The following is a 24,034-nucleotide window of genomic DNA, read 5'->3' on the forward strand; positions in this document are numbered from 1 at the left end:
AGATCTCCATCAAAAGCACCATTTCATCACTTCAGGCGGGGGCATTCCGTGAATGGAATTTGTCTGAACTGCAAATACCTTGATGATGTTATCAACATCAGACAAAAATCACGTAAATGACCTTTCCACAGACACAAATATATGAAGAGATATGCAGGTGAGCTACGTGACTTCCGCCGCACACTTATCTGTGTGTTGATTCAGATCAGCACTCTTGAGCATCCACCCTTCTATTTTTATACCTGTCCAATTTCCCCCAAAATCATAATCTCACCAAGGAATTCCCCAAAGCTCTGCAAGAGGGAGAGGGAGAAAGTGGCTTTGCGTTACAGTGAAGCGCACGGACAGTAATGGCTTCCACCTGTTGAGATAACAGTTCAAATAGCCCCATTCTAAATGACCACAGTGCCTGGCTACTGTTCCTACTGTGTGCACAGTCGCAGCCGTGTAAATATTGAGGCCCTTCTGCCTGGACCTCACTAATCTGAACATACAGAATGTGCCTTTGCTTGTCGACCCCCATTCATTTCCACTCGGGCCAAAGGGTTAGTGAGGAGGACGCCAGTGACAGTGTAAACGAGATGTCATGTTTGACAGGGTGTGTAAGCTCAGCTCAGTGGAGCAGCCTGGCTCTCTCAGTTCGGTCACACACACCTAAACACAAGACAATAACAAGGAGTGCGGCAGACACTGATAGACAAGAACCTGTCACACAAGCACAGGCATATACGTTGCTCAGGAATGAAACGTGTCTCCTTAGTTACAGTATTATGAAACAAAACAGCCCTAAAAACCACGATCACATTCCTTCCCACCCTGACACCCCACGCCCATCACCCTCTCCCTCTCATATCTACCGCCCCATCTGTTCTGCCAACTGCTCCATTACTCCTTCCCTTCATTACTGGACCAGTTTTCCTGCTCAACTGTCTCTCTTACTGGCATTATGCACAAAACCTTAACTGAAGCTCACGCTGTTTCTCTTCGCTCTCTCTGTCTCATCTGGACTGCTTTTTATTCCCACCCCTCAGCCTGGAAGTGAAAAAAAAAGAATTGAAAGAAACAGCCTCAGACGCCCCAACCTGTATCTGGCTAAGCATCGCCATGGTAGCATGACCCCCTGAAACAGCCCATCATGCTCCAGTGCACTCAAAAAGGACTGAGAGCAGGAAAGAAGCAAAGTTAGAAAGGGTGTGAAGGAGAGAGAGAGAAAGAGAGAGAGAGCTGTGTGTCAATGAAAGGAACTGGGAGAGCACTGGGGTGGAAGCTTCCAAACAAAACAAGAGGTTAAATCACTTATCATTTCAGTGTTTACCTTTTGTTTCAGCCCAGATTTCTTTACCTCCTCACAGTCTGGTATCCTATTTCTAAAAAAAATTCTGTCTGTGTGTTCTGACTGACTTATAAATGACTAAATGGCTCAACTACATGTGTATAAATAAATTATTAGTTAAAGTACTAAATATGACAACAGATTAATTACTGTAATAATAAACCTTAATTATTCAAGTCCAAAATAACAATGTGGAAATATTCCTATATCTCTCCACAGTATACTGTAAGAAGTAAATAAAGTTGTCTGGTAAAGTTGCCTAATTAAAATAACCCCAAAATATATAATATATAATGTATCTACATGTAAGGTTCCAAAAATAATAGAAGACAGAAGAAGTTAAAAACATTCAACATTCATTTTATTGGTTTGGTTTTTTGAGTACAGTGGTTATTTCTGCCTTTCTGGCATTCACAGAGAAAACAAACAAAAAACAATAACTGGGAACACAAAAAATATAGCTTTCTGATAATATCTGTGGCTCAGTCTAGAAGTTACAACAGATACAACAGTAACTCTCCGTACCTGATTGACACAAAATACAAACACTTAATAAACATGTAAAAACTGTCCAAAACTGGAACTAATACTTTTGAAATTCTGTGTGGTTTATAAAATGAGCAAATAGCTATTTACATTCAATTTGAATAATTATCATTTCAAGAAAAAAACAAAAACAAATAGTGTATGAGTCTGACATTAACAAAAAATAAACACTGATTATTCAAACTTGTGATAAAATATATAATATTGATTATAATTAGAAGGTTCCATTATGTACTTTCAAGTGCTATTAATAAAGATGCACAGGAGAGGCGGCGGGGTCGCAGCCACGTCGGCTCTCCTGTCAGAGTGGCATAAATCAAGGTGCAGCTCAGAGATTGGAGTCAAAGGTCGAAGGTTACAAAATTCAGTCAAACATCCACCTCTGAGACACAGTCAAAGTGGTTAGTACAGAAAAGTGGTAGTGGTGAGGAAGGGATTCGTTCCCATCACTACCTCGGTTACACAAAAAGAAAGATAACATTGTATTACAGCTCAAATACTGTTTTTTTTTCTTTTCTAACGAACAGGTTATTGTTTAGTCAGAGCGATGCAGGGCAGTCTGATTAGTGCAGTGGCACATCAGAAGTTACAGATGGTTACAACGTGAAGCCAGTGCTTGTTCCTTATCACTTTTTACAGAGCTGTCGGCACATTTGAGGTCTCATTATGGTCTCAGTTCACTGCAGCTGCTGGGTGATGTTTTCCAAGCCGAGCAGAATATCAAAAACAAAACAAAAAAAGGACACTGGCATTTTCTCCTCCCTCAGCCAAGACCAAAAAGTGGCCTGTTCTGCTTTGAAAGCTAACTAACTGCACTGACCAAATGCCTCCATCACAGAAGAAAACTATTAACATTAGCAGCTTCTAAAAGTCCTCTTGAAAAATAGACATTTTTATTTATTTTTTTGTCATATATAAAAAAATATCTGTAATATTACTATGCAGTTCATTTCACTGGACGGGTTTGACTTACAGTCAAATGTGCTTCTTGTGTTTCACATGTGTGAGTGTGTGATTAGATTACTGTGTGAGTGTTTGTGTATCAGTATGCCCGAAAGACATGTTAGATTTTACCCTTTTAATCAAATCCTTCTCTTAGAATGATTCCCTTTCTTAAAAACTCTGCTCCTCGCCTGTTTTATCTGACATTCTTCCCGTCTTTCTGTAGTCCATCTTCTGATTCCTGGAATGTGCCTGCTAACAGACAGTTTGTTGACTGGACAGTGGACTCTCCAGGGACATGCTGGTGGGAGACAGGTCTGTACGGGCGCAGGGCTTAAACATGGAGGAGATGTAGAATGCCTGCAGGCACAGACACAAAAAATTTCAGGAAATATACACAGACCACACACGCTGTCAATCATTCACTATTTATAAACACAATGAGAGATCAGAGTGCCTAAAATGAGGGAAAGAGCCTATTGTTTAAGCTAACCCAGTCAACAGAGAGCAGGGAGAAACAAATCCCGCAAAGACAGAGATAACTGTTATTCCAAACTCTTTAGGCTTAACAGTGATTTTGGACATACCACCCAGTATGCAGTGAGCCCTCCTTGAATGAAGCCCGTGACAACATCAGTGGGATGGTGGCGGTAATCGGAGATGCGGGTCAGGCCGGTGTAGATGGCGATCATCACTAAGAGGAACTGTATTAGCGGACGCAAGAGCCGAGCTCCTCGCCATGACAGCCGTGCCTGCAGGTAGAACTGAAAGAAAGATGATAACTATTGTTATAATACATAATTATAATGTTGTTACTCACTTCATATTTACCCTGCATTCACGTGGTGTCGGAATACTGGGAAAAAAGTTGTTCCCGACTTGGGAAATGTACGTAACGACTCGGAGAATCAGTGAGTTTTGATGCATGACTTCCCAAGTTGATTTCATATTTTGCAGAAACATGGCAGACAAAAGTAAATGTTGAGTTGATGGTAAGAAACATGCTCTTAATTCATGTTTGCATTTCTTTTCTTTCTTTTTTATTGCTTAAATGATTTTCAGGAATGTAATGGTGCAGGAACAAGGCTGGGACAAAATAATTCATATTAAGCTTCAAAGTGTTTCAATGTGTTGTTTAAACACTAAAATAGAACATCTCTGCTTTGTAGTAGAGCCTGACTGATTTATCAGTTGACTAAGTATCTTTGAGTGTAAAACCAGTGCACAATCCACAGAGAATACATATATACATCTCTAAAATCCATATCAGTTTCAAAAATCCCATAATTGACCGAGCTTCACTTTGGAGCATCCTTGTTGTTTCCACATTATGACTAAAAGATCACTTCTCTGCATCATTACTACAGAAAAGTGAATACATGCTTTGTGTTCTAATTTATTCAATTCAAACATAAACCGATAATCACATTTTTGAATCCAAGTTCTATAAAAGCAGACAGAGACCTAAGTAAAATGCACTCTGCTACCCAGAGGGGACAGAGAAGCTTGGCACCAGTCCATTAACACCATCTAAAACCCATTTCCTCCTTTTGTTCATCCTCATCTCCTGCCTCAGAGCTGCAGTACAGAATGGATGTTTGTGTCTGTAAAAATGGGGTCACAGGGCGAGCATGATGCAGAAGCAGGGCTTGCTTTATGAGGAGGCCGGAGGTCTGTCTGGACCCGTCAACCACTGGGGAGCACGTGGCCTACATTCCTGCGGTGAGGCCGACCCTCACCGGGTCCTTCTCTCCCTCATCTATCCCAGCTGAGAGCAGGTGTCACTGTTCTTGCCTTAAATACTAGCAGCTGGCCACGGTCCGGGTGGCATGTAGCTGCAGGTTTGACACAATCTATCCAGGTCGTCTACAGTCTGCTCGCCGCAAACTTGCATGCAATGTTTGTGCCTGGAGTGAAATGTGGAGAAGCAAGAAATGGGTAAAAAACACTGAGGCCTTGTTTTTCTCACACCACTTCTTCTCTTCAGTACTTTACCCTTTTATTTCTCGTATCCAGTCCCCCCCTACCCTTCCTTGTTTGTCTCCTTCTGGTTAGAGAGGAGCTGCTTTTCATTTGGACTTCTACAATGCACAAGTGCAATTATAATAGGGAAGGCATCGATTTTCTTTTCCCCTCTCTCTGACTTTTGCAAAGCAAAATCTTTATTTTATTAATTTTAGATATGTACTATTAAATATCCAAGTCTCCTAAAACTATAATTTTAGGGTTAATGAGGGGGAATACATGAAGAATGTGGACATTTTATGGTTAATAATGTGCTTTTGTCTCCCTCTAACTGTCGTTTCTCTCCCACAATGCACCATGCCTACTGGGCAGTGCAGTGTGAGAGAAAGATGAAGAGATTGGGGGGGTTGAGAGGGTGTCTATTGCTGAAAGAAGCCTGTCGATCTCTCAGCAGGCATATTCAGCCCTCCACCCCCTCCTCTAAATGAGACCCACAACAAGGCCTCCTCTGTCTGTGTAGCCTCTTCATCTATTCATGTTCCCCGTGGAAAAACATTCTCCCTCATTCTCTAACTCCCCCTCTCTCCCCCCTCCTCCCTGTCTCACCAGCTCTTTCAGCTTGGAGCAGGATGCCTTTGGAGAATTGCTGCTCTCAAAGATCTCCTCCCTCACGATCAGGAAGTGTGAATATATTTAACAGCACATGTGCTGGTGTGTGTTTGCGCATGTTTAATTAGCTTATCTAGTTAATAGTTGCACAGTGTTCTCGGCCTCTGGGGACCAGTGTTGTCGCTAATAACTGAAATGAAAGTGAGAGTTGTAATATTCCCCCAACATTGTACACACAGCGCCAAATACTGTAATTACACAGCACAAGCTCAGGTGAATGTGAAGGTCACATTCCAGATGTGTTAGTGTGTGTGTGTGTGTGTGTGTGTGTGTGTGTGTGTGTGTGTGTGTGTGTGTGTGTGTGTGTGTGTGTGTGTGTGTGTGTGTGTGTGTGTATTTAAAAGCAGATGTGACTTACTGCCAAGTAGAGCATGGTGTACATTGCGAAGGAAGCATGGCCGGAAAAAAAAGACTTCCTGAAAGAGAAGATCAATAAAAGATGACGAAGGTTACACATTAACTGCATGACTCAAGCGAATGTATACCCCTCCCTTAATAAACAAACCAAATCATTTCTGTGCAATAACACTTTCTGCGCACACACCTTGCTTCCTCCTCCATCTTCGCATTAGATGCGTTGCAGGTGACCTTGGGCACATAGCTCCCCAGAGTGCAGTTGATGGACGCGTAGGAGATGTTACAGACAGACAGGAAGTTTGGCCGCAGGCGCCCCACACTTAGTTTGGCCATATTGGTGAGAGACTGACCCACACAGCAACCAAACAGGAAGCTTCCCAGCTCCTTGTACAGGCACGACACATAGCAGTTTTGGACAAAAGCCCGCGAGTTTACACCTCGGAAACGCACCCGGTAGCATTCACCCAGTGCGATCTGATAAGAATTAGACAAGAGAAACAGGTTAACACAAGTCCATACAGTGGAACTCTGAAAGTGTATTTGTTTTAGTTTTAAAACAAACACACGCTCCATTACACTGTATTAAAGTTATAACAACAGTGGCAACGCTTAAAGGGACATTTCACCCCAATATCAAAAATACATATTTTTCCTGCCACCTGCAGGGCTATTTATCAATCAAGATTGTTTTGGCTTGAGTTGCTGAATTGAGATGTCTGTCTTCTCTTGAATATAACGGTGCTAGATGGCACTTGTGCTGCTCAAAGTAGCAAAAAAATTACATTTGAAAAACTCAACAGCAATTTCTCATGACCCAGTTACTCCATATAACTCATGGGCCTTGATGAGAGCAGTTCCATGTTTGAACTATTTTCTTTCAACAAAACTACACCAACTATATCACCGTGAGTACATTTACTTTTGACAGTGCTAGATTTAAACATTAATGCCATCCTTCTCAGCTTAGTTGTAATGTAGCTCTGTGGTGCTAGGTGAGCCAGCAGTATCAGTTGAGTAAATGTGCGCTTTCTTCTGCACTGCGATACTGTTGGTGGGTTGATAAATAGGTAAGAGGAAAATATGTATAATATGTTGATTTTGGGGTGAAATGTCCCTTTCACAGCTGTTTTGTCTTACCGTTATGCCAGTTATGGCTATACCACCAGCAATGAGCAGGCTGTCAGGGATGGCCTCTCTCTCCACGAAGGGATAAGTGATGCTGGAGTCTCCACAGAAGAAGCCTCGCCTGTACGGAGTCACTGCCTTCAACTCACACGCAAAGAATGGGATGGAGGCTGATGAGATGTGGGAGAGAGAGGGGGGGGGCAGACAAAAAACAAAAGAGGGCTTGATGAATGTCTGCGAGCATGTGGTCTGTGCACCAACGATCACAAAGGCGGAGAAAGATACAGAGATAGCCTTTACAGTCGGCTAATATAAAGGTGGCCTTCTCCTGTCTCACAGGAGCATGAGAGAAGCAGCTCTAAAGAAAAATCAGTCATCTGGTGACATGATTTCCAGATTCCTGGGGGATGAAGCATTCCACACATAGCTGCTTCGATCAGCGGAGCAGTGAGAAGGAGAGATGACAGACATAAAGAGACAGACAGACGGGAAGATGGGCATGACAGTGGAGGATTAAGATGAGGAAGGAAGAAGATGGAAGGGTGTGTTACAAAGAAAATTTCAGTGTGCCAAAAGAGTACAATAAACCACTGTAATAAGAGCAAGGTATTGTTTCACAATGACACTTTGTTCCACTGGGAAGCTGTGTGATTTTATTCAGTTTAATCTAGCATTAACATTTGTCCTACATGTGTGCTCACTGTGTTTCCTGATTGGTCACTCATTACAAGAACTCTATCAGGTGAAAGTGGGTCAAGGTCTGTCATGCTTAAGCAAACACACTGAGTTAAAGTTGTGCAAAGTTTTAGTGTTGACAGAAAGGAAAGGATGTGTTTGTATCCCCAGAAATAGAGTTGCACAGCTTTTATTCTGTGTTGTACTGCCCGGCCTGCTCCATTTCTCTGTCCCGTATCCCATGTCCCCTTGTCACCCCGTGGAATGCAACAAGAACATGGGACTAATCATTAACCTCTGTGCCTCTTCCTGTCATCCCGAGCCTGCTGGTTGGCTGGAACGCACCCAGGCCAAAACACAGCTCCTGCCAGGGAATCTCTCAGACTACGTGACTGTGTAGTGCGCAGGATACAGGCCAAAAGGAACAACACACAAATGCACACTCAAACACACAAACAACTACACACAAACATTTCCTGAAGCATGACAAATTACCAATTATTAACTGACAAAGGGTGGAGCGTGAATACCTGAATACTCTGCTCACTTTAAGATTTTCCCTCATTGTTGCAGTTCTGCGTTATTAGTCTGTGTGTTTGCCATCACAACTCTACAGTCATACTGCTCATTCAGCCTCACTGAACTGATAGAGGATAACAATAATCTATGGGTGGGACTATAGCACATAAAATAGCTATACTCTAGTCAAAAGTATGTCTTAATGACCTCTGTAGTCAAGTCATGCTGCCCTAGCAGTAAGACAAAACACAGATAAAAGGCAGCTCACATTCATTTAATTTAAGAGAGTCCTTAGTAAGAGAGTCAGGGAGGGAAACACGTTGCAGGCAGATAACAGAGGCTGTGACGCCAACAAAGAGATAGGAAACACCTTTGATCTGACCCCGATCTCTCACTCATCTCATTCAGTTGCCACGTCTAAAGGCGTCTCCTCATGCCAACACACACACACATACACACACACACACACACACACACACACACACACACACACACACACATACCTACATATAGTTCATATGTAACACACATCCATGTACAAGTTACATACAGGTACCATCTCTTTTTTAAGTCAGAGGAACTAATGATAGTGAATCTAAAAGTATTCATCATTTATTTTGAATTGATGTTGTTGTCTGGTCAGGTTATTACTATTAGTTTAATAGGGACATAATCTAATTCAATCCACTGAAATAACCCTGCAAATGAAGTCAAATTTTATTTTATAAGAATGTTATTTCATTGAATTCTATGGACATTGTTGCCACCATTGTTAGTGGTGATGTTGTATTAGACTACATTATACTGGAAGATGTTTTTAATGTTTGTACATGAGCAAAGATTGTTTGAGTGTTAGATAATAACTTTGGAAAGTCTTTTTTTTTTCTTGCTAATTTAAAAATGAGTGTTCTAAATAAGGGCTTCCTGGTTCCTTTCTGCCACCTGTATACCGGGAAAATGCACACACATCTCTTAATCTCCTAGTCATAATCCTCTTATCTGTGTATCATACCTTGGTGGAGACCTGCAGAGATATGGCCTGGTTCATCTCCGGTGCAAACTGAGTGGGTGTGTTTTTTTTTTGGTTGCAATGCAAATTGCACTCTTTTTAAATATATTTTAACTGACAAACTGGCAGTCAAAAGTCGCAGCTTGCTAGCTTGACAAGACTCCTGGTGTGCATGTGTGAGTTTATACAAGATGAGTATATCAGAAGGGGGAGAATGATTGTGCTGTGTGTGTGTGTGTGTGTGTGTGTGTGAGTATGGTGAGGGAAATGTGTCACTGTAATTTTAATATTCAAAGTAAGGTTGTAAGCATAGATACAATACTATTGGATGTGACTGTAGATCTTTTTTTAATAGCTTTGATACTTTCGAGTTTATAATCAACAGAGATTGACATATGATGACATATTGATCATTGACTGGGGGATGAAAGTTTAAAATTATTGATCGCACAATCACTGGTACTTCTCATCATACGATGAGTAAAGCATTTTTTTCTTAGGGTGTTAATTGTATGCTCAAAGTTTGCAATATAAAGTATAGCATTTGACATTCGTTATGCCATAAATTAACTGCTTTGGGTACAATTAGGTCCAGCTTGTGGCATATAGAGACCTTTTTGTTTTCCATACCACCCACTAACAGGTTTTCTCTGTGTCCTCATCAGATTCCACAATATGGAGGGTCGTCGCTCAATAATCAATATTTCGCTGCCCTGGCAGAGAGTTAATGGCCAGATTCTCCATTAAAGACCAACACTCTGCGGTTACAGCTGGAACATGGACTTTTTAAGGGTATTATTTTCAATACATATGGTCTAATGGGAACCATGAAGTGCTGAGCCAGATAGCAGCATATTTTATGACCTCAGACCTGCCAGTGCTGATGGCCTGTGTTGTTTTCCCATTTTTGGACGGACAGTCGGCACTAATGGCCATGAACCAAGGATCACTCCACTGAGGCAAAGCTGTTTGCAAAGCTTCTGAATAAAACAAATACACCAGATTTACCTCAACCTGAATTATCTGGCTGTAGAACAAATGCAAAACAAAGTGATCGTGCTAGAAGCCGCATGCAAAGCTATTCAGTATCTGAACAACCCTTCACAAATTACAAGCTCCTGTGTCACAGTCAACCTCTATGCTTTACAACTACATTAAAACAGTTTTCACAACAAGACATGAAAACACTCCAGAGACCCTCACATCATCTGTCAAGCAGCTGTGAGCAAAGCTATGCACCTGGCCAAGACATGCTCAAAAAGAGAGCCTGGCCAGGAAGGCCTGCGAGGGGACCCAAAAGGAGGAGGAGGAGTGGGTCGGCTCACACAGCCTGGCCAAAAAGTGCTGCTCGCTGGGCCTGACACTCAAAGCAGGAATGCTTTCAAATAGTCAAAAGGGACAGAAAGAAAGAAGGGGGGAAGAAGAAAAGGAGGGAGGGAAGAGAAGAGAAGAGGAGGAATGAGAGCAGAGGGGATATGTGCCTCACTCTGAGAAACTCTTCTGGTTCTAATTTACACATCTATGACCACAGCCCAGAATGAGCTCACTGTGAGAGGAGAACAACAACAACCAAAAGCAAGAAATAAAAAGAAAACTATGGAGAAAGTGATTAAAAAGAAAGTGCAAAATAATAGGGGAGATGACAGTTAATTATCGTCGTGCTTTATGGTCATATTGCTAAACATCTGTTCATGAATACAACGTCAAACTAAAAACTAGGCTAAAATGCATGGCCAGGAGGCTAGTAAATTGACAAATGGGGGAGAGGGCGGCAATACTGGGGTGAGAGAAAACTGGAGAGATGGAGCCAAGAGAGATGCGTCAAGGGTTTCTCTACAGAGAAGAGCAGACGGAGGCGATTAGTGGTGGTTCTGGAATGTGAGGGTCAGAGATCTGGGCTCTGCTGGGACCCGCTCTGTAAACACGACCCCACGTCAACCAGAAGACTATCCCCTACACACAAATACACTCAACACACTCACACACATTATAACCACAGTGGGATGCAAACAGACCAAACCCAAAGCCACATAGACTAACAGACAACCAAACAAACCACCAAAAAACCACCAGAACCTCAAAGAAAACTAACCAACCAAATAGGGGTGTCACAATTCATTCTGAATTGAAAATCAATTCAAATGAGCTTTCAGTGTCAATTATCACAATTTAACAGCATGATCTGTGAAATAAACTTCTTACCATATGTTCTTGGTGCAGACTGTTCTCATGAACTTTTGTTGGTATTCCCAGGAAAAGTAATAGTGTTCATTGGAAGAGGTTGTTTAGTTTGGTACATTCCAGAAAAAGACAGAATCTGTTTTATGTCACTTATCGTTTTAACGAAGAATTTTAAAATGTTAATTACAGCTGTGAAGGCATAAAACCAATGATTTGATTATATTTACAAAGCAAGACTTGATAGTCTAACAGTGGCATAGCCTTTAGTGGTGAAAAAAGGTTAGAATTGAAAATGAATGTGAATTGTGACCTTAAAATCAAAAGTCTAATTAAAAAAAGACACCCCTAAAAATAAACGAGGCAAGAGCCAAACAATCCTAAAGACATTCACTGAGGCAAACAGCCTCACTTTAACAGAACCAGATGAAGTGCTGTAGATGTTGCTGCTGTCAGACAAACAGCATGTGCATCCTCATAGATTAGCATGACACTTAGCCCTAAGCTATATCAACGTCACAGTAATGACCATCTGCTTCATCGCACCCAATAATGTTGGCCAGGCCACTCCACATTGATAGAACTGGAGGACAGACAATTACTGACCTGTCAACACAGGTCCATTTGGCCTGCAGTTCAGGACGAGACTGAGCCTGGGCTGTGGCCCAGGCTGCTGCAGCACCCTTCAGGGGTGGTCCACCCTCGCTGGGCCCCTCACCAGCCTGCATATGCCAATGTTTCCCAGCTACATTTTAAGCTGCTTGTTTACCTACAAGTCAACCTTGCAAAAAAATAGTAAGCTGGTGAACTGAACCCCGAAGTGTCGTAATTTGAATCTTTGAGAGCATGATAATCCCTGGTAAAGACATTACAAGAAGCAGCGTGACTGCCTGCCTAACATGCTCATAAATAATAAGCTGGGTGGGCCTGGACAATTATTTGTGCAATAATGACTTTAACTGCACAAAGCTGTCTCCATGAGCCTGCCTTGATCTGTTCTTGAATCTAATCATGATTCAGTTTAAGTCAGGTACTTTAAGGCCAGAGCCAAGTCTTTTATGCTTCACCTGATATAAAAAAGTCTTTGTTTGAAGAGGTAGACCAAGAATAGACTGAATGCACCATCACACAGACACACAAAAGAAGACAGAGAGACACACACAGAGACTGTTGTACTGTAGGGCAGGTAACACCTCAACAGGAGGTGAAGTCATCCACACGAAGGCTGTGATTATATTTGGCAGCTATAAACTGCCACTAACCCAATTAAAGGTCTGTGAATGTAAGTCGCCTATGTGGATCTTCCTGTTCATTCTTGGTGGTCCACTCCAGGTAGTGGAGAGGTGGGATAGGGGTGAGTGATGCCCCCCTTGCACTGACACACGCCCGTTTCTTTTCCCATAATTGTTGTTGGATTGTTCTGAGAGACTCATCTGTTTTGTCTGCCCCGATCGCAGCACAAAGAGACTAATCAGTGAAGAACAAAGAGGGACTGAGGAGCCACAACAGTCTTGGATCTTTGTTAACCATCTGGTACCATCAGCATCTGCTGCCGCTGGACAACCTCTTTAAGTAGATTCCCACTGCTTCACTTATCATGGCTCATTACCGTCTCCCCCCCAAACTTAGTAATAGAGGCAGTTTTTACTTCCCTTTACTTCCAAAATCCAGGTAAAATCAAGCGCCAACTTCTGTAGCTGAAAAATGAAGCCAGCACCAAAGTGCCAAAAACTTCAGTTCCCTGAATTGACACTTGAGACTGGCTCTAAAGTAAGTTAATCCCCATAGTACCCAATGTTTAAATGCCCAACCTTACAGCAAAACATACGTTTACAGCCTGGTGCATCATATGTATTGGTCGCTATAACTAATTTCCCCGTTCATGACAACTGTACGAGAGATTAATTTCTATATATCATCTGTTTAAATTGTATTAAGGCTTTAACTTATGTAAAATTAAGCTCATGGCCATCGCGGGTGTCATCACAGGTGGCGAGCTGCTGCATTTAGCCACCCTGACCTCACACAGGAGGAGGATTGCAGCACTGCAAAGACGGAGATGGCCAAAGTCACCGAGCCACCTACTTAGAGCGTCATTTTGGCTCTTCAGAAACTTATGGTTGATGCACGGAGACTGCATCCATATTTCATACAGTTTATAGATGAAATCAGCTGTTAATATACATATATCAATTTCAATTTCCTGACTTTTAGGACATATGGTGCATGAACCCCCCTCATATACAGAGGGAAAAGGCCCAGACAGAAACAGCGTGACAGCTGAAAACACCTTGCTAGCTGATAATGCTAATATTTATTGAAGCTTTGGATGTGCAAAACTAAAAAAAGAATGTCTGCTAAAATACAATGTTTCTTGTGTGCAAGGTATTTCCAACTGCCTTCATGTGGCTTTACCTTCCACCAGCGCACCAGGATAGCTTTTGCTTACCCCTTTCACTGTTACTGTTACAGCTGGCCAGTGGAGACATGCTTCCCACAGCTGCTTCTGTTCTCTCCACACTTCACTGACCTGCTTCCTGGAGCCCGGCTCTGGAGTTCAGGGCAACAGTGGAGAGGTCTAAAGTGGGCTGTCTGTCTGCCTGTCGGATTCAGCAGGAACATAAAGGACCTGCCGCTCCGGTATGTACCCTGGAAACTTTAAAGGTGGTTTTTGCTGCGTGAAGGTAAGGATGTTCACAATAGAGATGAGGGCTGACAGTCTGCAATGTGAGAATGACACACAGTTGTGGTTGAGACTGCAGGGGAGGTATTTGGCACAGAAGAGTCTGATTGTGGTGGTACTTTATGTATGGTAAAGGGTTGTTTTGTCAGTGTGTTTTGGTTTGCAGGGGAACATGCAGTTGGAACAACTTCAAAGCAGAACTTGAATAGATGAAGGGACGGAAAGCTCTGGCAGGTGAGATGTGACACAATGATAAAATAGTCCAGATGATGGGTAACCATGCCATGGCGCCAAGGGGGGCTCCTTATGGGGGACAGACATAAGAGGACGAGTCATTAGCTCTGACAGACGCAAAGGCGGGGCAACAGGCTGCATTCTGATTCAGGTAGGTACTTCGATAGTATGCCTCTCCAAACCCATTCTAGCTAATGAGCGCTGAGGATTGGAAGACTATACACATCTTTGTTCGCTCATTACACTAATACCTATGGACCACCCTGGGCACTTATGGAACCGTCATCGAGGAGAAGATTGCAGCTGCCTCATTAAAAGTACATTTGAAGCTATTTGCTGTCTGAACCATCTATCCTTCTCAGTGCTACTTCCTCACTAGGACATAAACAGACAGCTGTGGATAAGATCCCTTAGGCGCCCCTAGGTCTGACCTCTGACCCCTACTGTAGATGCTCAACCCCTTCCCCACCTCACCCTACTCTCCCACCCTGGGGCCAATCACTCATTCAGGCTCTTACTTGCCCCTCAGCCTTCAGGCAACCAAGACATTTCTAAGTCCTGAACTGACTCTGGTGTGCTAATGGGAGAAGGAAGACATATTGACAGCAGAGTACATGCACCCATAAAGTCTGTCGAAGGAAAAGGTGCAGCTAATGGATTCCTGAACCTCTGCAGTGCTGTCAAATGGGAAGGAGATGCATTAGTACACTAACGAGAGAGAGAGACAGAAGCGAAATCACTTCTTCCACTGACTAATGATTTGACTGAGCCATTTTTAATGGCTCTCCATCTGTCAGCCGCAGAGTGACGCCAGTGTGTTCCATAACTTCTGAGTGTGTTTGATCAGGGCCTAAAACGCGCAGCAAAACAGGACCGGCAAATTTGTCAACAAACAGCACGCACATGGCAGTTGTAGTAGTGTGTCCGCATTAGTAGGCACGATGACGCATACACACAAACGCCCACACCCACACTTTTACTCATAAGCACGCACACACACATAAATACAGACACGCAGGAGACAATTTAATATTCCTGGCCCTATACACACCGACATGCTGTGACGTGTCGGTCTCACTCACTTGGCAGCTTTCTCTGCCAAAAGAATAGAACCAGGAATCCTCTAATATAAACCCGCCGCCCGCCCAAAACACACATGCATACGTAAATAACACACACTTGCACACCTTGCTGGAACACCTTCAGTCTTAAAATAGAGTTTGTCTAAAGAAAAGAGGGGAGAAAGAGAGGGGGTAAAAGCAGAGATAAGCTGGGAAGAGGGAGCCCTTTTTACAATTCAGATCACTTAGGCAGATACCGGCCTCCTCGTCCTGGCATGCTGCTTCACGTCTAGAACAAAAACACACATTCGCACACTACAGTGATCAACTGATTCCAGCTTTCTCTTTCTATAGTATCCAAGAACTTGTTCTTTTTTCACTCTGGGAAGAACTTCACTTTCTCATATTGAATAGATAAATCTATGCAGCTTGTCAACCATGTGAATAACTTTTCTCTTGCGTTATTTTAACCCAGCTGAACATCTTGCGCATATCAAGTAGGGAACAAGTTCTCAATTAACCTCTACAAGAAGGTCAAGCCTTGTGGCAAGCATACTGTTCCTCTAAGCTGTAAAAGCTAATAGTGGGTCTTCAAGTGCCACTTCCAATCATGTCCCAATTACTCTTAAGAGAGGCAATAACTGGCTTTATTGGGGTGATGACAGAGTGAGGACCACCTGTGCAGGAGGGAAACCGCATTGCAGGCTGGGCGGCCTGTCCCTGCATGCTCTGCAGAAATGACAAACACCCGACACCTCCTGACCTCTGGGTGGCTGGACTCTAGATCTTAGAGGCTGCCACGGGGCGCAGATTCTGTCAGCTCTGTCCCAGTTGAACCCCCACAGTCCTACCAGGAATGCATACACACATTTAGACAAGCAAGCAAACACTTGCATTTTTTGCAACTTCCATGGAACTTACTGACACTGAGCTGAACCAGAGAAACACATGTCAGAACAACATCATAACCAGCACTGCTTTATTACTGGAATATAGAAGTGTTAGGCAAGCTGGAAATTGAGTAAGAGTATGATAAGGTAACCCGAGACGAACCCTCATCTAACAGATTAAACCCGATTCATAATGCCGCACTTTACCAACTTTTTATTGCTACTTTAAATGTAATAGCTGAAACACATGGAGAAACTGTGAAAACCTCAAATCACTGAGGAATCCCTCTTCAGCTGATAACATAATGAGGATGAGATGCTTCAGGGTAAAATTCCATAGTTACAACCATGAATGAGCCCCTTTAACAGGATGAATAATGCCGGAGGGTCAACCGTCTGAGGGAATCTGATGAAGGCATTTTTAAGGGAAAATTGGGTTAGTCAGAGATAAGAGGGTTTAGCTAAATGAAGGGCCCAATTCATCTCCAGTAAGTGATGGCATTCACTACCAAATGCCCACAGATGAGTCAAGGTCAGGCTTCTGCTGATAAATGGCAGGATGGTTAACAGAGCAGAGACGGGCAGGATGCAGTCAGGCAGCCGGGAAATCTGTAAATCATTGAATAAATTTCAACTAGCAAGAATGAGTAAAAAAATAAATAACTACCGTACTGTGCTAAAAGTCTTAGGCAGGATTTTTGCATTTTGTTAATTGATAAAAATAAACTACTAACATTTCTATTTTCTAAGCATTATTATTTTACAGCATTTTTCAAACCTGCCTAAGACTTTTGCACAGCACTGTATATCATTAAAGCAATTTCCTACACTGCAAAGCAAGACTGACACACATCAATTATCGACAAAGCGTTTCAGAGATGGAGAGAAGTGTTGCCAATAGTGGAGCCTTGTAGTAACATTAGCCATAGGCTCATGGCTGCATCTCATTCAAGTTCATGTTTATGCAGCAAGCTAGAGCCTCAAGTCACAGTAAGTGATCTCAAAGGGCTTTACAGGCCTGAAAGTTTGCTCAGAAAACAGGGCTGTTATTCTCGTAGAACTGTGACTGTGTTGTCTATGGGAGGGGCTTAGGGCAGAGGGGAATAAATACAATTCTACAATTTCATTTAGAAGACGCGTTTATCAAAAGCGACGTGCATTTGAGAATTCATACAACACAAGCAAAGATCAAGAAAACAACACAAAGTAAGTGCCATGGGTAAAGTCTGAGTCCAATAGGACGTAGGTGCTATCAGACAGTGCATAAGGACAGTGCAAAAAGTGCTTTTTTTCTCTCCATCCTGCAGGACGACGGCTGAATTTTCAAATTCTGGCGCTTTTTTTTTTGTTGCCTTTTCCAGAAAACTCCTAAACCAATTTCAATAGACATAGTGTAGTGAACAATTCAACATGTGTGATGTTTAACAGGTTTGGCAGCAATTATCTAAAAAAAAAAGTCACGTCACGAAAGTTTTACTTAATAAGTATTTTTTTAAAAGTACACTATTCTAACTACGCAATTTTATTTTAAATGTGCTAAAATATTATTTTGAGTAATTTATGATAGCATAAAACTCATATGCTTTCAATCTATTCTAATTTACTTGAAACATACTTAACATTTCAATGGATTTTAGTTACATTTAAGTACATTATTTTTTTCCTGTGAATCTATCCAATGAATGGAGAACTTATAACACTTGTGACATCCATAGCCAAGAAGGTGAACTCCTTTAACTTTAGAAAACAATATTTCAGTCACAAGACTAACTGGCTCTCTAAATCCTCTCAGCTGTGGCTATAGCTTGAAGCTCAGTGACTCAGTCTCAGTGTTGTAATCTAGTCAGAGGGGGATAAGAGGGGTCAGGGCATGCAATTTTGTGAGAAAGCAAGTGGCGTGTCTTAGGAGGAGAACTGAGACAGACCATTTCCTCCGTTGTGCTGACTGATGCCGGGTTGCTAGCCACTTCCTAAACACAAAACAAAGCTGCTGAGAGGTGTGCAGAGTGAACAGTTAATAGCATACCTGCAGGGGTTAAGAATAACACGGCAATGAAACTAACTGCCTTACACTGTTGTTTTGTCTGCCGGCTTACTTCCTACACTTTAACTGCCAACAAGGCTGAGACCTGTCAGTCTGCCTGGACGGGTTCTGCCTCTCTCGTGTTTACCGCCGGTCCGAATTACCACTTACACGACAACACTGGTGCTCCCTTCCCTATCATAGTCATGTGAGGTGACGACAAGAAACTGATGAAATTATACAATCTCACACTTCAGTGAATATCACAGTACAGTACAGCAGGAACCTCGGGCAGGCTTTCAGAGGATTTCAGATATTCCCCCTCTAGACTGAACAGAGGAGGGACGTTATGATGTAATTCTTTACTTTTACAAGACCAATACAATTCTGAGGGACTGCAATTTCACTGGAGTATTCCAATATTTTTTGCCATTTCTGCCACTAGAAAAATATTATTCCTTTTTCTCCGCTACATTTCTGTGACAAACTTCAGTAACTAGATTTATCCCAGACTGCCGTTAGACATGATAATCTCCTGTGACATGATGCAATGCTGTAGTCTGAACCACTAAACACATGAAGTAATTCCGCCAAGCACAGCATAATCTAACTACAGGATATCTCTAAAATACTGCTGACATGACCATGCAAATTCTACTTCTACTTTGGGCACTTATGAACATGTTTCTGCCTACAAATCTTCATTTATTGTCTTGACACATTTTTTTTAACTAAAGGATTTGAAGACTTTCTGCCAATGAAAAAATCTCACTATTACACTGATTTATTAGCTATAAAGGCACAATTAGGGAATGTTTAACTATGATCATATTAAGTCTCAACTCATACAACTGTAGTAATCACACCTAACATAATGACAAGTATGGTGTTCTATACTGAATCAAAATGTAATTTGACCAAATCTTATCACGCAAAGATCTCTGATATTATAAGTCTCCATATGATAGATATAGGGCTTTCACAATATTAGATTTATTATTGTAGCCAAAAGAATTTACAATAATGATATAATCATGCAAAAAAAATAACAAAATAATGCTATGAGACAACTTCATCTCTAATGTTGTCTCTTTTTTGGCAAATTAATTACACAAAAAAATAGTGTAGCATACAAAAACAAAAATTACACTTAATGGATAGTGACACTATATAATCATAAGTGTATTTTTAACGTGATACCACTATTTATTCCGTTATCGTCAATACCGGTACATCGCGTCATCCCTAAATAGACAGTGGCTATGGTTAATTTGACAATTATTGCCATCTTTATATGGTAAGTAAAATCCTAAACATTTGAAGTAAAAGTATTTGGGTTTGTGACTTCTGGTTACACAAAATAGGTAAAAAAAATAATAAAAAAATCTCACCACAAATACACCGGACCAATCATCCACTACTTGTATATATTGTTTATTTCGTCACTATTTGTACATATGTAGCCTACTTTTTTGTACATTGTTGTAGTTCACTTTTTCTATGCTCTATGTATGTGTTTAACTGTTTGTCTTTTTTCTATTTAAGTCCCTCTCAGAGAATGTTTGTATGTTGCACACATACTTGGCCAGTAAAGCTGGTTCTGATTCTGAGCAGTCATAGTCTTAAGTGTCACCATTTTTACCAATAAAATTGAAAAACAAAATGCTTATGTCATGACAAACACAATAATTCCTTGTCACAATAAGCTTTTTAAATCAACTGACAAGTGGAATAAATTAGTAATGTCAGTGTTGTTAGAGGATCTCATTCTGACCACACCTTTATTATGGTTATGTCAGCAGCCAGTGTGAGTTGTTGTCCACATGTTGTTACTGATGTTTCTAATTCTCCTTGTGAAAACTGGTGGTTAAACTTATTGAATTATAAGCATGTGTAGCCTTCCAGCTGAGCACTGTAAATATGGTGTGGCTGACATGCAGTAATGCTGCAGTGAGAGAGCCTAAAGAGCTCAGTGAAAAGAGGTAATTTTCGGCACGAGAACACAAGCATGTTTTCATCCCAATTCCCACGTTCTTCTCCCGGGAACTTTGGGAGTTACCATGGGAACAGATGAATTCCCGGGACAACTCTGCTCCTGCCAGCTGAGCCCCCACCTCCCTCTCCTCCCCTCTTTCCTCCCCCTTTCCTCTTGCCCCCACGTGCACCGAGGGGAACGAGCTGAAAGTTTTCAGCCCGTTTGAACAGTTTCCATTTGACTTCTGGAAAAAAGCTTTGCAGCTTCGTTAACCTTAACAAATCCCCACTGCTGTGTGTTTTTCCTCCCAAAAGCCAACTTCGTTTAACCTCCTTATAACCTCTAAAGAGTTATCTACGAAGCTAGTGTTGACACATGCAATGCACAGACACGCTGACAGAAGAGTGTGGCTTCTTTAAAAGTCCATTATTGTAAATTAAAAGCTTTAAACAACAAGTAAAGTGGTCTTTTATGCATGTATAGGCTATTGGAATTACCACGTTATAACACACAAAACTGTTAATTTAAGATAGGATAAGAAAGTGATTTTTTTGTCAAAATTGTTTTGTTTTTTTGCCTAAATCATCTCCTCATGCCACCTATGGTAAAATCGCCTACATCCTCAGTTGATCAGATCATGTGATTTTACCCCTTTAAGATAATGGCCTATGTCAAGCGTGTGACTTAAGTCAAAACAAAATGTGACTTAGGCAATTTTTTGAACATGCCTTTGTAACTTAAGCAAGATATGGTAACACTTTATTTTGAAGGTGTCTACATAAGAGTGACATGAGCGTGTCATAAATATGACATGGGATGTGTCTTGAACATTAATGACACTTTGAAGTAACATTAATGATCATGATACTTGTCATGTCACGTTTCTGACAGGCTTGTGTCATTCTTATATAGACACCTTCAAAATAAAGCATGTTCAAAAATTGCCTAAGTCATTTATTTATCTTAAGTTACATAATTTACACACAGTGTTATTACTATGTCGATAGCCATCCTTTGCTAGAGACTTTTTGAGTGAAATGATCAATAAATGTCATATGTTACACTTTTGGTGAAGTTTTTGTGTTTCCTGCAAAACTTGAAAAAATGAGTTAAGTGATTATTTTAACAGTGTGACGATATTCTTACCGACACAAAGGCATATTACATCCAAACCGACAAGCATCCTCCTCTTGGTGCAAACCGAGCTTTCCTCCTCATGTTGGGAGTGGAAATGCTTCCCACCGCCGTTCTCCCTCCCGTCCCCGGCTGCTCCGCTGTCAGCTAACCGCAGTTGGAGCTCCGCGTCCCGGGGTAGCGTGTTGCCATGAGTACCGGTGGAATTAAACTTCTGCATGTCTTTAAAAAAAGTTAATGACAACTTTTAAAAAGTAGTTGCAATGGGGGTCTCGTATCTCGCTGGTAAATGATGGTAATTCCCAAACTTCTTAGTCCGTCCGTTGTCGGTGCAACAAATCCATGTCAACGAAAGTTTGACAGCAGCAGACCCTGGTTAACCACCCCGACCGCTAGTTGAGGTACACGTTTGTCATAAAAAAAAAACAAAAGTGCAGAGAGAAAAGAAAGCTGGAGGCTTGTTGGGAATAAGAGGTGCGACAACCATAAGAAAACTTCAACTCAGTCACACCTCTTCACAAACTTCTTCTCGGTGGTAGCGTGTTGTACTCTCTGCTCTCTAAACGTCCCGAACAAGACCAGCGTTCACTGTCAAACACAAAAACGAAACACAAAAACTTTTGGTTCAAACTTTCAAAATAAAGTCCTCGCGGTCGGTCGAGTAGTTGTGGCGGGTTAATTTTGGTTGAAAATTGGTGCCGTTTCCGGTGTTGTTAAGTTTGACTTGACGCAGCTGCAGTGAGCGGTAAAAAACCGACAAATCAATGATGAGGCAGGAGCTCACAACATGTTCGATCCAGCTGACCTGACAGCTGATCCTCTCCTCTGAGAAGTCTCCTGTCCTAATAAAGTGTCCCACCCATGTGAGGACACGACACACATGCAGCTTCTTACCAGATTATTAACTCAGATAGGCTATAATGATTTAATGGTTTAATTTTGGTTTAGTCTGCAAAACTTTTTTCAGGCTAATATTCCCAATAATCGACAGCATTGCCACTGTACGTGAATGTAGCAGCTGTCTGTTGACAGAAAAAAAAACAATCAATTAGCCTATTTTGATATATTTATATTTATTGCACCATCTGTGCCCTTATACATGCAAGACTGCATTGCAATTCGATTTTTCCACAATATTGACTGCTGTTGTTTGACTGCCTGCCAATGCACTGGACAAATATAGGCTACAGACAGGCAAAACACAATCTGAACACATGATAGGCTATAGCCTAGTCATTCCCTCTCAGGAAGCTTATTATACGTTTCTGAGAGCTCATGAAATGCATGTTACCACACATTTAATTTCTTAAATATGCCAATTAGTTGCTGGTTGATAGTGTGTGTTGCTCACTGGGTGTAGCAGACTGCGGGTAGGAGGTTTCCTGCCACCTGGTGTTAAGACAGAAGCACAGCTGACACAAAGCTAGTGTTGACACATGCAATGCACAAACAAGCTGACAGAAGTGTGTGGCTCCTTTAAAAGTCCATTATTGTAAATTAAAAGCTTTAAACAACAAGTAAAGTGGTCTTTTATGCATTTAAATTGGAGTAACCATACTATAACACACAAAAACTGTTAATTTAAGACATATAATCTTACAGACACAAAGGCATATTACATTCAAACCGATTCAAATGATTCAACCTATTTCTCAGCATTTTAAACTGTTAAGACTTTGGCTGTTGCTGTCACACATGATTGTAATCAAGGCTGTGGTCAACGATTATTTTACTATGGATTAATCTATAAAAAAGCACGAGACTAGAAAAAACATTATCATTTTTGAGAGCCCAAGTTATAGTGTTACATAATAATCATAAAACACAACAAAATAGCAAATATTTATAATTGAAAAGCTGGACTGAGTAAACTTTTTGCGTAAATAGTGGTCTTAACGATTAAATGATCTTTGCGATATGTGTTGATTAATTTTCTGTTATTCAACCAATAAGTAAATTGGCTACTCATTTTAGTTCAGAATATTTAGAACATTTAGTTCTAAATATTCAAATTGTTTCATTGAGACATATTTCATGCTGCTTTTGTGTGCTCAATTTTATCCAAAATGAAGAAAACAGAAAACAGGCGTATTTTTCTACCACTATGAGGATAACTGGGTCACTATAAAAGTCTAGAAAATTGAAAAAGACATTGGAGTGGTAAATAAATATTATTATAGGCAATTTGAGAATCAAAAGTGAATTGAATTTTCTATTAGAAACTGGCAATGGAAAATGAAAACACTATGTCTGAGAAATTGAAAATGAAACTGAAAAGTGAGAATTGCCTGGAGAATATTAAGTGGCATTTTTTTTTTGTTTTCTCTATCAATTTCTATTTTCTCATCTGCTTTATTGAATTGTATTGTTTGTAAACCAAAAGGTGCAGCTTGCTCATGAGGCAAAAGCAAATCTTAACCCCACTGTAGTAAACACGCCAATTACACATCAGCTGGGAAGAACTTACTGACAGAAGAAAAGGATGAATTTCCCATGTAAATTTTTTTTTCTCATTCTCTCTTGCAGTTTTTTGTTCACACAAATTTTAACAGTGCCAAACAGGATGGAATGATGATCCACTTATTCATTCTTAATGCATCATTAGTCTTCTGCTTTTTCCTGCATAATAAGCACCTTTCTGAACACGTCTTCACCACACCCGTGACTTGTCTTTGGGGAACCCCTCAATGATCAGACAGTGAATCACAGGTTTCAA

At 41.2% G+C, this 24,034-nt stretch overlaps 1 protein-coding gene across 1 annotated transcript; it reads right to left on the reverse strand.

The window, feature by feature from the left end:
• Positions 1-1,677: 1,677 nt before the first annotated feature.
• Positions 1,678-22,036, reverse strand: ppap2d (phosphatidic acid phosphatase type 2D). The gene is made up of 6 exons (XM_059348024.1): positions 21,331-22,036; positions 6,950-7,107; positions 6,000-6,286; positions 5,814-5,871; positions 3,409-3,585; positions 1,678-3,181 (listed from the first exon to the last, which is right to left on the reverse strand). The coding sequence occupies exons 1-6, from the start codon at positions 21,536-21,538 to the stop codon at positions 3,077-3,079; spliced, it is 993 nt and encodes a 330-aa protein (XP_059204007.1). The 5' UTR covers positions 21,539-22,036; the 3' UTR covers positions 1,678-3,076.
• Between the last annotated feature and the right edge of the window lie 1,998 nt (positions 22,037-24,034).

The sequence above is a fragment of the Centropristis striata genome, chromosome 13 (assembly GCF_030273125.1).
Source record: "Centropristis striata isolate RG_2023a ecotype Rhode Island chromosome 13, C.striata_1.0, whole genome shotgun sequence".
Taxonomy (NCBI): domain Eukaryota; kingdom Metazoa; phylum Chordata; class Actinopteri; order Perciformes; family Serranidae; genus Centropristis; species Centropristis striata.